The 14913-nt window shown below is 42.0% G+C and overlaps 1 protein-coding gene across 1 annotated transcript in view; it reads right to left on the bottom strand.

The window, feature by feature from the left end:
• LOC132099093 (ceramide kinase-like) overlaps positions 1-14913 on the bottom strand; it is a 52591-nt gene that overhangs the window by 11556 nt on the left and 26122 nt on the right. Inside the window, exons 7-12 of the mRNA XM_059505538.1 lie at positions 11201-11275; positions 5841-5993; positions 5630-5735; positions 4683-4753; positions 2392-2597; positions 1566-1786 (exon numbers count right to left, since the gene is read on the bottom strand). Coding sequence (XP_059361521.1) covers positions 1566-1786; positions 2392-2597; positions 4683-4753; positions 5630-5735; positions 5841-5993; positions 11201-11275 — 832 coding nt within the window. The remainder of the gene's footprint in view (positions 1-1565; positions 1787-2391; positions 2598-4682; positions 4754-5629; positions 5736-5840; positions 5994-11200; positions 11276-14913) is intronic.

Genomic DNA, 14913 nt, shown 5'->3' with positions numbered 1-14913 from the left:
GTGAATGAGGGAACTGGAGACAGGTGGGGAATAATCAACAAGGAGGAAGGTGACCAAATAAGGGAACAGACAGTTAATAAGGTGACAGACACCGTGGGAAAGGAGGACATCTAGTGGAAACCCAGGGACACAACCCAGACACTGTGACAGCAATAAAGAAGAAAAATTTATCAGTTTAAAAGACTATTATTCACCTCCTCTATGTGCTTTAAGTCATCGACGTAGACCATAGGGTTATGACAGTGAGGAAATATTCCAGTATCATTGTGGGGGCGGGGGCATTCCCTCTTTTACTCGCTTTCCTTCGCTTTTAAATAACTTGAAAAAGTGGCGTGCGCATTTTACTTTCACTTTCAAATAGCGGTTGTTAATAAGCAATTGTTCTTTTTACATTCGTTAGAAATTTCCCTCTTTTCCTCGCTTTCCTTCACTTTTAAATAGCTTAAAAGCGATGTGCGCATTTTACTTTCAGGAATTAGTGGAAAATTGGTGTCAATTGCTTGAATGCAACAACAAATTACAACGTCACACTAAATTGTGCCTATATAAAAAGCATAGAACTTTTATTAACAAAATGAATAAAAATACACCATGCTATAAGGCAAGCTATGCCTAATACAAAATGACAAATAATTTACATTAAGTTTAAATAGGTATACAAAACTGGAAATAAGTAAACATGTATAAAAATGTATGTAAAATAAATAAATTACACAACGTAAGAATCAGCGAACTCTGTGGAACCAATTAAATAAACAAATGTTTAAAAAAACTTCCAAAATCACCTTAGATAAACGGCAAAAGTCAACAGGCTTTTCAAAATGTAAAATATTGCCAAACAGGTGCTTTTGCATTTTGTTTAGAAACTAAATCATCCGCCATTGTCTTTCCTGTCTCACCTCACTCTTCTTGTCAGTCAGCTCGACTCACTGTCCTCAATGGATAAGGAAAATTTGATTTGTGATGCGACTGTCATTCGGCACAATTTTTACACTAAAATTTTTTAGTGTCTGTTCTTTTACTGAACTAAATTATTTTTATTACTATAAAAAAAAATCTAAACGACGGTGGGGGTCGGTGCCACGGTGGGCAAGTGACATAACCGGTGTTGTGGCTTAACAACAGTATCACTGTCAGCACCATCTATCGCAGCAAGCCTAGTAGACCACATTTTAATCTTTGTTTTGCATACATTACAGCTGATTTATGTGAAATATCCACTCCAGTACATCGTTTGCAATATCATCAGATGATCTCTTGTCAGTGGAAAGACTGTAAAGCCGCACGATGCGTGATATCACAACAGATGACGGTAATGATCAAATTAAGTTATCTAGTCAGAACAAAGACACTGCGTGTGTTGCTTCAATGCATTACAGGCTTGTGACTCGTCAGAATGCAAAACAGAATGTAGCACCTGGTCACGCAACATCGTTACTTGTTAGAAAAAGTAGTTAGCTACAGGAAAATCTACACTGTTTTAATAGTAGTACTGAAAACTGCAGTTACGCTAGTAGCGCCACTACTTGTAGCTACTATGTGCATATCTGGACAGGGACACCTACCGGACTTGAATGGCAGTGTGTGGAAGGATCTCTCCATCACAGTTCCAGTTGCTCTGGGAAGGCAAGCAGCCACAGGCTCTGTGCTCCTTGCAGATCTGACTAAGAAACTGCTTGCCTGTTGCTCCGCTCTCTCTCAGGTCCACTTCGGAATCACACTCCTGGTATCTGGGGGTGAATCGGAACTGCTTGACCCGGTACACCTCCACAAAAGAGTGATCAAACTGTGGAAAGAAAGGGGACCAATGTAATGCTTACTGAATTCCATGTCAAATATCATAAAACGCCAATCCACATATTAAAATGATTTCTAAAGTTTCATGTGACACAAAGGCTGGAGCATTGGCTGCTGAAAATTCAGCTTTGTTATTGCTAGAATATATAACTAAATTATATTACAATAGAAAATGGTTACAAAGTTATAAATTGTAATGCTATTTCACAATATTACTGTTTTTTCATAAAATAAATAAAGCTACAGTGAGGATAAGAGACCTGAATTTTTTTCAATTCATAATGTCATGGTACATTTGGGATCTGTTTATTGCATATTTACAAAATAGGCCAATAACTATATTTTGATGAGAAATAAACTGGCTGGGTAATTTTATTAAGGGCAACTTTAACAAGATTCCAATGCTAATTAATTTCCATATATTTGTGACTACTGGATAAAGATTGTTAAAGACAATATATATATATATATATATATATATATATATATATATATATATATATATATATATATATATATATATATATATATATACACACACACACACACACACGTTAAATGTACTGATATTTTCTGTTGAGATAAAGCAAGAACCTGGTCGTTCTTATTGGTGTGGCGCAGCAGGTGGCACAGGAAGTTGAGTCTGGAGCACTTCCTGACGAGGATGAGGTCAGTAGTTCCATCTGCGAAGTGCGCTGATGGCGAAAGCCCTTTAGGACTGCGAGGACAAGCACAACTCATGCTGGCAGCATTGATGGCCAAGAACTTTCCTCTGATGACCGTCCATGTATCCTGACACTCTGAAATACAACATCATGTGACTACTAGTATAGCTTTGCACAGTGAAGTCTATAGACCCTTTTACACAGACTCTGATACATGCATCGCCAAGGTTTTTTTCTGTTGTTGTTTTTTGAAGCATTGTGGATACGCACAACCGGCGCAGCATCATAGAACGATTCGTCAGATTCACGCTCACTTTTAGGGGAAAACAAACCGCCATACAGTATTGGATTGAGGATGTGGACGTGGACTAACTTTACAACATGCCAAAGAGTTGTTGTGGGATTGGGTGCACCAATAATGTTTGTAAACCCCCAAATTTGAAATTCATGGCTACCTCCCATCATCATCAATATCTTGCTGTTATGGAAATATCATGAATTACGTACGATGCTAATTGAAAGCTAAACCAGGCTAGTTGTATGGCTGGACAGAAAAGTGCAACCATACTCTAAATAAAAAGACATAATATATACATTTAAAGATGATTACTTTCAAATACAAAGTAAAGTCATTCACTGGCTTACCTGGTGACTCGATGAGGTACGAGTAAATGTCCCGGTAAGACCCTTCTGGCCACTGGGTGGGGTTGTTACACCGATTTGAAACAGGAGAAGGGTCGTGTTTTTAAATTGATTTTAACTTGACATGTTTAGTCTTAGGGATTTCTTAAGTTATTCACGCCTGCCGGCTGTGTACGGACATTGCTTTTTGCCGCTAATTTGTATGGAAGTCTATGAGAAATCTAGTTTATTTTTCCCTAAAAAGGGGCGGTAACTAAATTGGCAGTTACGTTCCCGGATGTGCCGGTTTTGCATATGGCCTACAGTAGGCTTCCACCTGAACACATCGAAACCCTCGGTTGGTTTCTCCCAAGTTTTTTTGGTCACTGATGGAGTTTGGGTTCCCTGGCACTGTTGCCTCTGGCTTGCTTAGTTGGGGGCATCTAACATCCAGCAATATTAATGAATCAACTTTACTGGCAGGACTGGATGAGGACTGAACGGAACTGAGCTGGATGATGACATTACTGTTTTCTACAGAGCTGAACTGAACTCATTTCATAATTGATATTCTTGAATGGAACTGAATGAACACTGAACTGACCTCTTTGTGACACTAATTTATTTTTTTTCCTGTATTTTTTTTATAGCTGCTTTACTGCAGAATTGCTCTCTGAACTATCATTGAACAATTATAACAATAACAATGAAGTGCTATATAAAAAAAATGACTTGACTTAAAATTAGCAATCAGTTTTGCACTACATTAAAAAATGCAAAAATCTACAATGAAAAAAATTGGTTCTGGGATTTACCTTGAAACTATTTTCACTCAGAAATTGCTAGTAAATTTCACAAATAATTACACAGAAATGTCAAGTAACACTGAGTTTAACAACATTTTGAAGTAGAGTCAAAACGAAATACTGAAATAGTACTTTTTTTGTAAACCTTACAAGATGAATTTTATTTACACTTGAAAAATCTGTTTTTAGAGTGTAGCTATAAACTGATTTTTTTTTTTTTTTTTTTATAAATAAAGAAGTCAGGTGATAGTAAATCTCAAGGCATGTATAGCTTTGGAGCTTGCTTAATGATGAAGGGCCCTCGAGTCCCTTTCCTGTTTACATCATTCTTCCCCTTATTCCTCCAACAAGACTCTATTTGTCATGCAGTCTAAAAGCATTCAGGAAATCATCATGCACAAATGCCAATTTGGGATTGTAAGGGCAGGGAGTGTGTCTCTGTAAACAGCACTTATCAGTGCTCAGGGTAAACACACAGAATGCTGGGTAACGGAGGTGCCAGTTGTTCTGAGGGTGCTGAGAGGCAGAGATTATATGCTGTGTGTGTGTGTGTGTGTGTGTGTGTGTGTGCACTCTCTAAATGATCAGCCGGGCGGCAGCTTGAAACATTTGGCCTAATGTTCACAAACAGCATGCCAGTCGAGCCGACAGATGGGAGCATTGCAAATCATGGCTTGAAATGCACTTTGTTGGCCTGTACTGAGGGTGGGCGCATTTACCACAGGGCAGATATAAGACTTTCTGTCAATGCCAAGCTCAGTTTAACACCAGAGTATTCAAAAAAGCTCTTTACCAGCATCAGAAACGCTGTCTTCATTTTTGATGACCAGTTCATCAGAAGACGATTGCTGACAGATACTACACCTGCAAGACAGAAACATGTTAATAATAGAGGTGGGCAATACAGCTATATGTTTTACAAAAATGTAAAAAAAACAAAAAAAAAACAAAATAATAATAATAATAATAATAAAAATTATAATTATCAAGGCATGCTTTAAAAATGTAAGAAGGGACAATCATATCTAATCATTACATTGAAATATTTACATTGTAATTTATATGTATTTACATCTTAAATATACCGTGAATTGGTTTGAGGTCAGTAGGATTTTAATACTTTCCAGCAAGGATGCATTAAATGTATTAAAAGTAATTACGTTAAAAAGTAAGAAGGTTTATAATGTTACAAAATATTTATATTTCAAAGAAATGCTGTTCTTTTGAACATTCTATTCATCAAAAGAAAGAATAACAGTTTTGAATGATGAAGATATTAATAATAATAATAATAATAAATGTCTCTTAAACATCAAATCAACATATTAGAATGATTTCTGAAGGCTCATGTGACACTGAAGACTGGAGTGAAGGCTGATGGAAATTCTGCTTTGCCATCGCATAATTGAAATACATTTTAAGATATATTAGAACAGAAACAGCTAATTTTGGATTGTGATAACATTTCATAATATTACGGTTTTTACTATATTTTGTAATTAATTTTTGCCTGGGTGAGCATGAGAAAAAAAAAAAAGTAAGTAAAAATATACTTACTGACTGCAAACTGTAGTGTATAAATATAATCTAATCCTGATTTACAATATAATTGGAACACATCAGATGACGGCTTAAATAAGTAATTTTACAGACTCGGTCATGTTGTTTTAATGTTTGCTCACAGCTTCATATTACTGTGATCAAATCATGATTATACAAAAGACACAGAACAGCAGTTACCCAGATCGGCATAGCATTTTGTCTCTGGGAGTTCCTGAGTTCCCTTCAGCAGGTAAAAAAGACACCGTTCCCTCATAGTAGCGATGTGACAGAAATGTTTTAACACCTGAAGAAAAAAAAAAGAAATCATAAAATACAATGATTTATATTCAAACCTGCAGAAAGACAAAAAAAATCACTTATTTCAATCTTGATATATTTTCCTGTGCACCTGAGATATCGTAACGAGCCGGGCCCATCCAGCGCTTCCGCTCACTGTCTGTCAGCACATCTCCGTAGAACCCGTAACCCAATAGTGACACAGAGTAACGCAGGAAGTGGTCTTCATTGTGCACTGAGCAGACATCCATTGGCTGAGAATCACCTGCAGAAAGAGCCAGGATGGATTTAAAAAAAAAAAACACAGGCTGATAACATCAAGATCTTGTGCTAGGATGCCATATCTAAGAACAGAGCATCTGTGAAATCATGTATCTGTGAAAGTAGCTGTGGCGGGGGAAGCGTGGTTCAGCGAGGTCTGCGACGGGAGAGAGAGTGAAGAGACGAGCGGTGGTAAGTGGTTCAAGTGAGAAACAAGTAACACCTGGTTCTCGTTGCAGTGATTGGCGTGGGGAATCGGTATTTAAGTCGCCCGAGAACCGGCAGAGAGCGAGAGAGCTGAGGACTCGTGGGAGGAAGCAGCAGACGTGCGGGAGAGGCCGTAAATCAGAAAGCCGTGAACCGTATAGAGTGACGTTTGAATATATGCGCATGTGGCGCGACTTTGTTTCTTTTGAGCTAATAAAAATTTCCCACGAGCCTCAGAATGCCGACTCCGTTCTCCTTCCTTCTCAGCCGACTTTGAGCCTGAAAACTTCACACTGGTGCCAAAACCCGGGAGGAAGGAGAATCACACCGCCATGCAGACTCCGCCGGGAACATCGGGATCGGCGTTTGTGGAGATCATCACGTTGCTCGCGGGCCTGCACAAAGAACACCACCAGGCCTTGCTGGAGTTGCGGGCCGACCACGATCGCCATTTCCAGGCGATGATGCAGGTCCAGCAGGAGGACCGCAAGCTGTTCCGGAGCTTGCTGGACCGGGAGGTTCGGACGCGGCCGGCTGCCCCCAGTGCCAGTCCCGCTGCCCACATGCCTCTCACGAAGATGGGGCCAACCGACGATCCGAAAGCGTTACTGGACTTGTTCAAGAGGACGACCGAGGCATGTGGGTGGCCATCGGACAGCTGGCCGGTCCGGGTGATCCCGCTGCTGTCAGGAGAGGCCCAGAAGGTGGCCAAACAACTGCCCGTTCCGAACCTCCTGGTTTATGCCGACCTAAAAAGAGCTATTCTCCAAAGGGTCGGCCTCAGCCCCGAGCAACCTCGTCAGCGCTTCCGGTCGTTGGACCTGGCCGAAGCGGGCCAGCCCTTTGTCTTGGCCCAGCAGCTCCGGGACTCGTGTCGCAAATGGCTGTTGGCTGGAGGAAGCGACGCCGAGAGTATCATCAACACGGTGGTACTGGAGCAGTTTGTCTCCCGTCTCACGAAAAAGACTGCTCAGTGGGTCCAGTGCCACCGGCCGGCGTCGCTGGATCTGGCCATCCAACTGGCGGAGGACCAGCTGGCGGCGTGTTCCGGGGTCGGCGAACCCCTTCCATCTATCTCTCTCTCTCTCTTCCCCTACCTCCCTCTCTTCCCCCACCCCAAAACCTGTTCCTTCTCCTAGGACCCGATTCGTGGAGCCAACGAGGGCTGTGCCACGTTGGAGGACGGGGACAGAGCTGGCAGCCGGGTCACGGGGCCCTGCCAGGGGAACAGGGTCGCCGCGCTGGGAAGGGGGCGAGGAGCCTCCTGTTGCTTCCCCACGCCAATCACCTGACCCACTTCCGGCCACTAGGACGGCGGGGAGGCCTGGGCCAGCCTGCTGGCGTTGTGGGAATCTGGACCATTTTGTGGATAGGTGCCCGGTCATGGAGGTGGGGACATTGGTCCGGATCCTGAACCCGCAGGCTGCCCCCGATCAAGCCGAGTTGTACCAAATACCCTTGAGTATTAAGGGGGGTATCTATCGGGCTTTGGTGGATTCAGGTTGTAACCAGACCTCCATTCATCAAAGCCTGATACAATCTGGGGCATTGGATATGGGCCGCATGGTTAAAGTGGTTTAACCACCTCCCATGGTTAAAAGCATTATGTGGAGGTGGCCATTAGTCCGTGCCTCCGGCACCCGCTAATTTTGGGAACCAATTGGCCAGGCTTCGAACAATTATTGGGGTGTTTAACAGTGGGTGCCTCTGGGAATTAGAGTCGGCAGGACGGGGGAGCGAGAGCTCAGGTGGGAGAATCTGTGCCAGGACCCAGTGGGACGGCTCCAGGGGAACTGAGCGGCTTGGCGAGGCTGAACCTTTCCAGTTGCGATGACTTTCCCCTGGAACAGTCCCAGGATGAAACCCTCAAACATGCGTTTGAACAGGTCCGGACCATCGATGGTCAGGTCTTCCATCCTGACCCCGCGGTCTCCTATCCGTATTTTGCCATTATTAAAGACCGGTTGTATCGAGTGACCCACGACACTCAAGCAAAAGAGGATACAACCCAATTGTTAGTACCTCGGAGCCGTCGGGAAATGCTATTCCAGACGGCACATTGTAATCCTATGGCAGGGCATTTGAGAATGACAGCGACACTAAATCGCCTAATGACCCGTTTTTTTTGGCCGGCCATTCACGAGAACGTGTGCGTCTTGTCGTGAATGTCTGTTGGTAAACCCACCGGCCACCCCAAAAGCGCCATTGCACCCTCTTCCTCTAGTGCAGGTCCCCTTCGAACGAATTGGTATGGACCTAATCGGGCCATTAGAGCGATCGGCACGCGGACATCGGTTTGCGCTAGTCAGTCGATTACGCAACCCGATATTCCGAGGCAGTGGCGCTCCGCAACATCTCGGCAAAGAGATTCTCACGGACCAGGGCACCACGTTTATGTCATGCACGTTACGCGAATTGTACGAATTATTGGGCATTAAAGCGGTACGTACCAGCGTCTATCACCCACAAACGGACGGACTGGTAGAACGCTTTAATCGCCCCTTGAAAACGATGATTCGTAAATTCGTACAAGAGGACGCGAAAAATTGGGACAGATGGCTGGAACCCCTCTTATTCGCTGTGAGCGAGGTCCCCCAAGCCTCCACGGGGTTTTCCCCCTTCGAGCTTCTTTAACGACGCCAGCCCCGAGGGGTGTTGGACGTCCTGAAAGAAACTTCGGAGGACGGACGTTCGGAGAGTAAAAACGAAATTCAATATGTCTTGGACCTGAGGGCAAAACTCCATACACTGGGGCGGCTCTCTATGGAGAATTTGCTTCAGGCCTAGGGCAGACAGAGCCAGTCGAATAACAGGGGAACTAGGCTACGAGAATTTGCACCGGGAGATAAAGTGCTCGTTTTACTACCCACCTCTAGCTCCAAATTATTAGCGAAGTGGCAAGGACCCTTTGAGGTCACACAGCGGATAGGGGATCTCAATTATGAAGTAGTACGAACGGATAGAGGCAATGCACGGCAAATTTACCACCTCAACCTCCTCAAAAAATGGAGCGTGGAGGCGTCAGTGCTGTTAGCGACGGCAGTGAGCGGAGAGGAGGATATCGGGCCAGAAGCTATTATCAAAGAGAAATCCCTTGCCCTGGCCCCGGGGGGGGATCACCTCTCGCCCTCGCAGCTCACTGACAACGGGCCGTTGCAGTCCGAATTTGCCGATGTGTTTTCGCCTCTACCGGGTCGTACTAATCTGATTCAGCACCATATTGAGACCGAGCCGGGCGTGGTGGTTCGCAGTCGGCCATATAGATTACCTGAACGCAAAAAAAGGTAGTTCAGGTGGAATTAGAAGCTATGCTGGGGATGGGAGTAATCGAGGAGTCCCACAGTGATTGGGCAAGCCCGATAGTTTTGGTGCCTAAACTAGCTGAGCGCTGAGACAGGCGGGGCTAACGGCCAACCCGAAGAAGTGCGCAAGTGGGGCGGGTGGAGGTAAGGTATCTGGGCTTCCACTTGGGTCACGGGCATGTGCCTCCCCAAATTGACAAGACGGCAGCGATTGCAGCCTGCCCCAGGCCCAAGACCAAAAAGGAGGTGAGGCAGTTCCTGGGGCTGGCGGGATATTACAGGAGGTTTATCTCTGACTATTCGGACCTCACCAGCCAGCTGACTGACCTCACTAAAAAGGGGGTACCAGATACGGTCCAGTGGACGGAGCAGTGCCAACAGGCCTTCCCCCGGGTTAAGGCTGCCCTGTGTGGACTACTGCAGGGTGAACGCAGTGTCAAAGTTTGATGCTTATCCAATGCCGCAGATTGACGAGTTGCTCGAACGGTTAGGCACGGCTCGTTTTTATTCGACATTGGACTTAACAAAGGGATATTGGCAGATCCCCTTATCTCCAATGTCCAAAGAAAAAACAGCCTTCACCACGCCGTTTGGATTGCACCAATTTGTGACGCTTCCGTTCAGTTTGTTCGGGGCCCCGGCTACGTTTCAGCGTCTCATGGATCGGGTGCTAAGACCCCATGCTGCATATGCCGCGGTCTATCTGGATGATACCATCATCTATAGTGGAGACTGGCAGCGGCATGTGGAGCATGTGAGGGCCGTCCTTGGGGCGCTGAAACAGGCGAAGCTAACGGCCAACCCGAAGAAGTGCGCAAGTGGGGCGGGTGGAGGTAAGGTATCTGGGCTTCCACTTGGGTCACGGGCAGGTGCGTCCTCAAATTGACAAGACGGCAGCGATTGCAGCCTGCCCCAGGCCCAAGACCAAAAAGGAGGTGAGGCAGTTCCTGGGGCTGGCGGGATATTACAGGAGGTTTATCCCTGACTATTCGGACCTCACCAGCCCGCTGACTGACCTCACTAAAAAGGGGGTACCAGATACGGTCCAGTGGACGGAGCAGTGCCAACAGACCCCCGGGTTAAGGCTGCCCTGTGTGGTGGACCGCTCCTGCACTCTCCTAACTTTTCTCTCCCCTTTTTGTTGCAGACTGACGCGTCAGACATTTTCCATTTTGGTGTAATGCTTTATTTATGCAATACGTCACTCAAAGCTGTAAGTTACAGTGATTTTAAAAAGAAATACTGTGTTGTATATTGTAACTATTGTTACATTATAAATGCCTTTACTGAAAAAAACTAAACAGAAAAATCCTAACATATTTGGATTTAGATTATGTCATAGTAGTAACTGCTATTTACAAACACAGGCAGTATAGTATTGTAGAATAATTGAATTATTTTTACAACTTATTTACAAAAATGATATAAATAAATTGTTTATTTCAAAGTCAAGAAACAACATGCTTTAAAGAAAATTAAAAAACAATTTTCTTTTCTTCAATAAACCATACATTCATGACAAGTTGCTCACTTCAGAAAAGAATACCAGAATCTCTAAAAGCTGACACATTTCTACCCTTGCATGGCACATTCTGTCATAGAACTCAGTCCTAGCTTTAAAATACTAAAGATTTATTTGCATAAATATGCAAACATAGCTAGGTATGTATATCATACTGCGGATATGGAGATGACCACTTACCCACAACGATGTGCAATGCTGAGGTGACAGGGTCATTTGAGCCAACCGTTGCGTAGCATATACAGTCAGTCGAACCTGTTTCAAAAACACATTTCATGGGTCAGGGGTTCAGAAATGACCTAAATCCATCTCTCATAATTCACTCTGAAGGTTAACCTATGCAAATCACACTTTCATTTTCAATTTTGGTTGCAGACGGGGGCAGCTGCAATCTAACCTTCAATTGTGAACACTAAACAAACATCACAAGCCAATGGAGTTTTTGGTCCATTCAGCCCTTTTGAGAATAAGAAAGTTTTTTTTTTATCTTGAAATGATTGTTGCTGAAGCATTGCAGGGCACTGTTATATAGAGAGATAAAATTTCAGATGAGTTCAGCCCTCTTTCGGTCTCTTATATGCCGTCTGGTAATCTAATTCCTCTTCCTCAAATAGCTTATATATAAAAGCATGAGGTCGAAGGTTTAAAAACACACTGCCTGCAATCTGCAAAACGTGCCAGACAGACTATTTTATGATTCCTTTATTGTTTCTAGAAAGGTGAAAAAAAAGCTTATAGTTCATGTTAAAATTTTATATATCATGATAAAACAATTTAAAGAGCAATAAACAACATGTTGCTGTTACTGTACTGTACTGTGGAAGTACCATGATACAGTAGCTGCATTTACATGGAGTAATAGGACTAAAAGCACAATCAGAATAAAAATGTCACATGTACAACACGTCAATCGGAATGAATTGGCTCGATCCGACTAAAATTTCGATTGGATTGTAAGGGGTGGTTTATCCCTTTTGTAATCTGAGTGAGAGGACATGTAAACACTTGATTGGATTGAAAACCGAAACTGGAAAGTACTGTGCATACGCAGTGTAATATATCATATTACAATAAAATATCATAAATAAGTCAGCGTATGTGAAGTGGAACAGGACTACATCCTACCAGTCCTCGTTTAAGACTCTCATCAACATATGTCTAGTTTTGAGTGCGGGAAGAGGCACTTTTACTACTTTTTTTTTTTTTGCTAAAGTAAAGTTAAGCAGCACAACAGTTCATGTGCTGGTCATCGCCTATTTAGGACCCGAAAGTAGATAAATATTAGGGATGTGCAACAGTGATTGAGTACTCGAGTACTCGACCGCGTAAACGATGATCGAATTATTTATTTATTTATTTTTTGATTGGTTATGGCAGCACGTTGGGCGGCACCCTGAGCTCTGATTGGATAGCTTCCCACTTGATGCCTCAAAAGACGTAAGAAGACAGATAATCATGGCCTCAAAGTCACGTAGTGATGGCTGGCTTCCCTTTGAGAAGAATGATGAAAATACAGTTCAGGGTAAGCTGTGCAGCGCCAAGCTGTCACACAAATCTACAACAAATACAATGCGCTATCATCTAAAATTTGTACATAAAATATGTGGCGATAACAGAGCGGCAACTCAGATGAGAATTGAATCACTTGCCGTAAGACCTAAATGCAAGGCAGGCAGAACCAAGAAGATGACAAAGCTATTCGCTGAAATGGTGCTGAAAGATTTGCTGCCCATTAGTTTCAGGGACAGAGAAGGTTTAAAGTTTTCCTTAACTGTGGTGGAAGGTAAATGAGAATCAGTTTACAAAGCTAAGCATACTTGTCCATTGGTACCTGGCTGTTCCTGCAACATCTGTTCCAGCTGAGCGAATTTATTCCACTAAATGTGAACAGGCTGCACACTCGGCTCTCATCTCACTTTTTTCTTTATCTTTTAAAAACTACGTTTCACCACTGGATCAAAATATGCTGCTAAAGTTATACTGGAAGGCAATGTTTTGTTAAAAAAAATCAGTTGAATAAAGTAGCAAAAAAAGAAAAAGTATCTTTGTGTGTTCATTTTTAAATCACAGACAAATAATGAAATGGTCTTTATAAAATAAAAATGCGTTGGATATATTTGTAGCCTAATTACATTAAACATTTTCGTAGAGATGACGAAAATCAAAATTATTTGTTTGTCATAGTTTTTATCTTAAACATATTTTTAATTGTATTCAATTACTTAGCAATAATCAGTGATTTCCATGCTGTTAAATGCTATTTAAATAATATTTTGGTTGATCAGCAAATTGAATACAAAATATTAATTAAATATTAGAATACATAAAAAAATAACGATAGTGACACTAATGTGAATTTATTGTACTTTCGTGTTTGTAAAGCACAATCCGAGTTATACTTTCGGTCAAGTTCACATCTGCATCTGCAAATTCTTTTCAGATAAAAGTTGCAAGAGCTAGCCTACGTCTGATTAATTTACATGAACAATTATGCTGAAATCGCTGCATATCAGTGATTCGTTTCATGCTCATACAAGCAATGCCCTATAAATATATTGCAGTTAAATGTTTTATTTTTCTTTTATTATTGTTATTATTTTATTACTGATGTTATAATAATGCAGCCGAGCTTTTTTTTTCGTCAAATATTGTGTCAATATTTTTTTTATATTTGGGGGGTCTAGACATAGTCTCAGAAAAATATTTGCAGGAGTCTCATTTTTCATGATATCTTTTTCAGATTTGAAATAGAAACTCATGAGACATGTGGCTTTCAACCCATTACTTTTCTAGATTGCTCCAGGACTCATTTCATGTATTTTTATATCAAATAAAAAAATATTTAAGTGTGGTAAAAAAAAATTCAAGGCACTTCAGTGTCTATAACTTTTAATATTTTTGAGCATTATCAAATCTGGTTGATAAAAAGTAAAGCCCAAATGTCTTCTTTCCAAAGACACCAAAATTATGTTTGTAACACACTGAAGTAGGAAACTGTTACAATTATAAGTAAGGTAGAGCACTTTCAGCTGTGAGTCCCATAATGGGGGGTGCTGGCTAACAGGTTAACCAACTAATACTAGCACCTTTTCCTTTTCTTGTCTTTTCATTTAAAAAAAAAAAAACCTGGCTAGGCGTTCTACAGTATACTAGACTAACTGAGACTCGTCATGGCACTTGTATACTGTTGTTGTTCTCTTGTTGACCTGACTGCTTCTATTGTTCTCATTTTTAAGTCGCTTTGGATAAAAGCGTCTGCTAAATGATTAAATGTAATATAATGTAAATGTATATTGCCATTTGTATTGTATACTGTTTTATGCATGCTTATGATAGAACCACTAGTTAATGTAACCTCACTTATACCATTTTTGGTATCTACAAATTCATATTTTGAAGATCTAAATGTGAGTGTATAGTATATGTTGATACCCAGGCAACATATTAGTGTTCAAAGAATCTTTAATAGTTTTTGCATCAGCACCTAGTCCAATTCCATATGCAAAATACTTTGTTCAAAGACATAGAGTCACTTTGGCTCACTGACACCCATGACGTGCTCTCATCACCTAACCCTCTTCCAGTTGTTCATGTGGGATTCACCTGGCAGGCCTCGACTACAGCCATGTCTTCACTTTCCATCTGGGAGAAAACTTTTCCAACTACCACAGAGTCATAATAACCTCTTTGGAATTCATCACTCTTCAAACCCGGAAGAACATTATTGCAATTCCAACACCATCGAACCATCGGACCATCAAGACTTTCATCTGAGACTACATCTGGAGGCTCATTCAATGGCAAAGGCATTGCAAGTATCGTACGATTAACTAAACGAAACAGAGATTTAGTGTAAGTTGTAGACCATGATGGTTTCACTCAGGTGGTTAACT

The sequence above is a fragment of the Carassius carassius genome, chromosome 22, assembly GCF_963082965.1.
Source record: "Carassius carassius chromosome 22, fCarCar2.1, whole genome shotgun sequence".
Classification (NCBI taxonomy): Eukaryota; Metazoa; Chordata; class Actinopteri; order Cypriniformes; family Cyprinidae; genus Carassius; species Carassius carassius.
The sequence above is the reverse complement of the archived record's forward strand: the minus strand, read 5'-3'. Positions and strand labels throughout refer to the sequence as shown.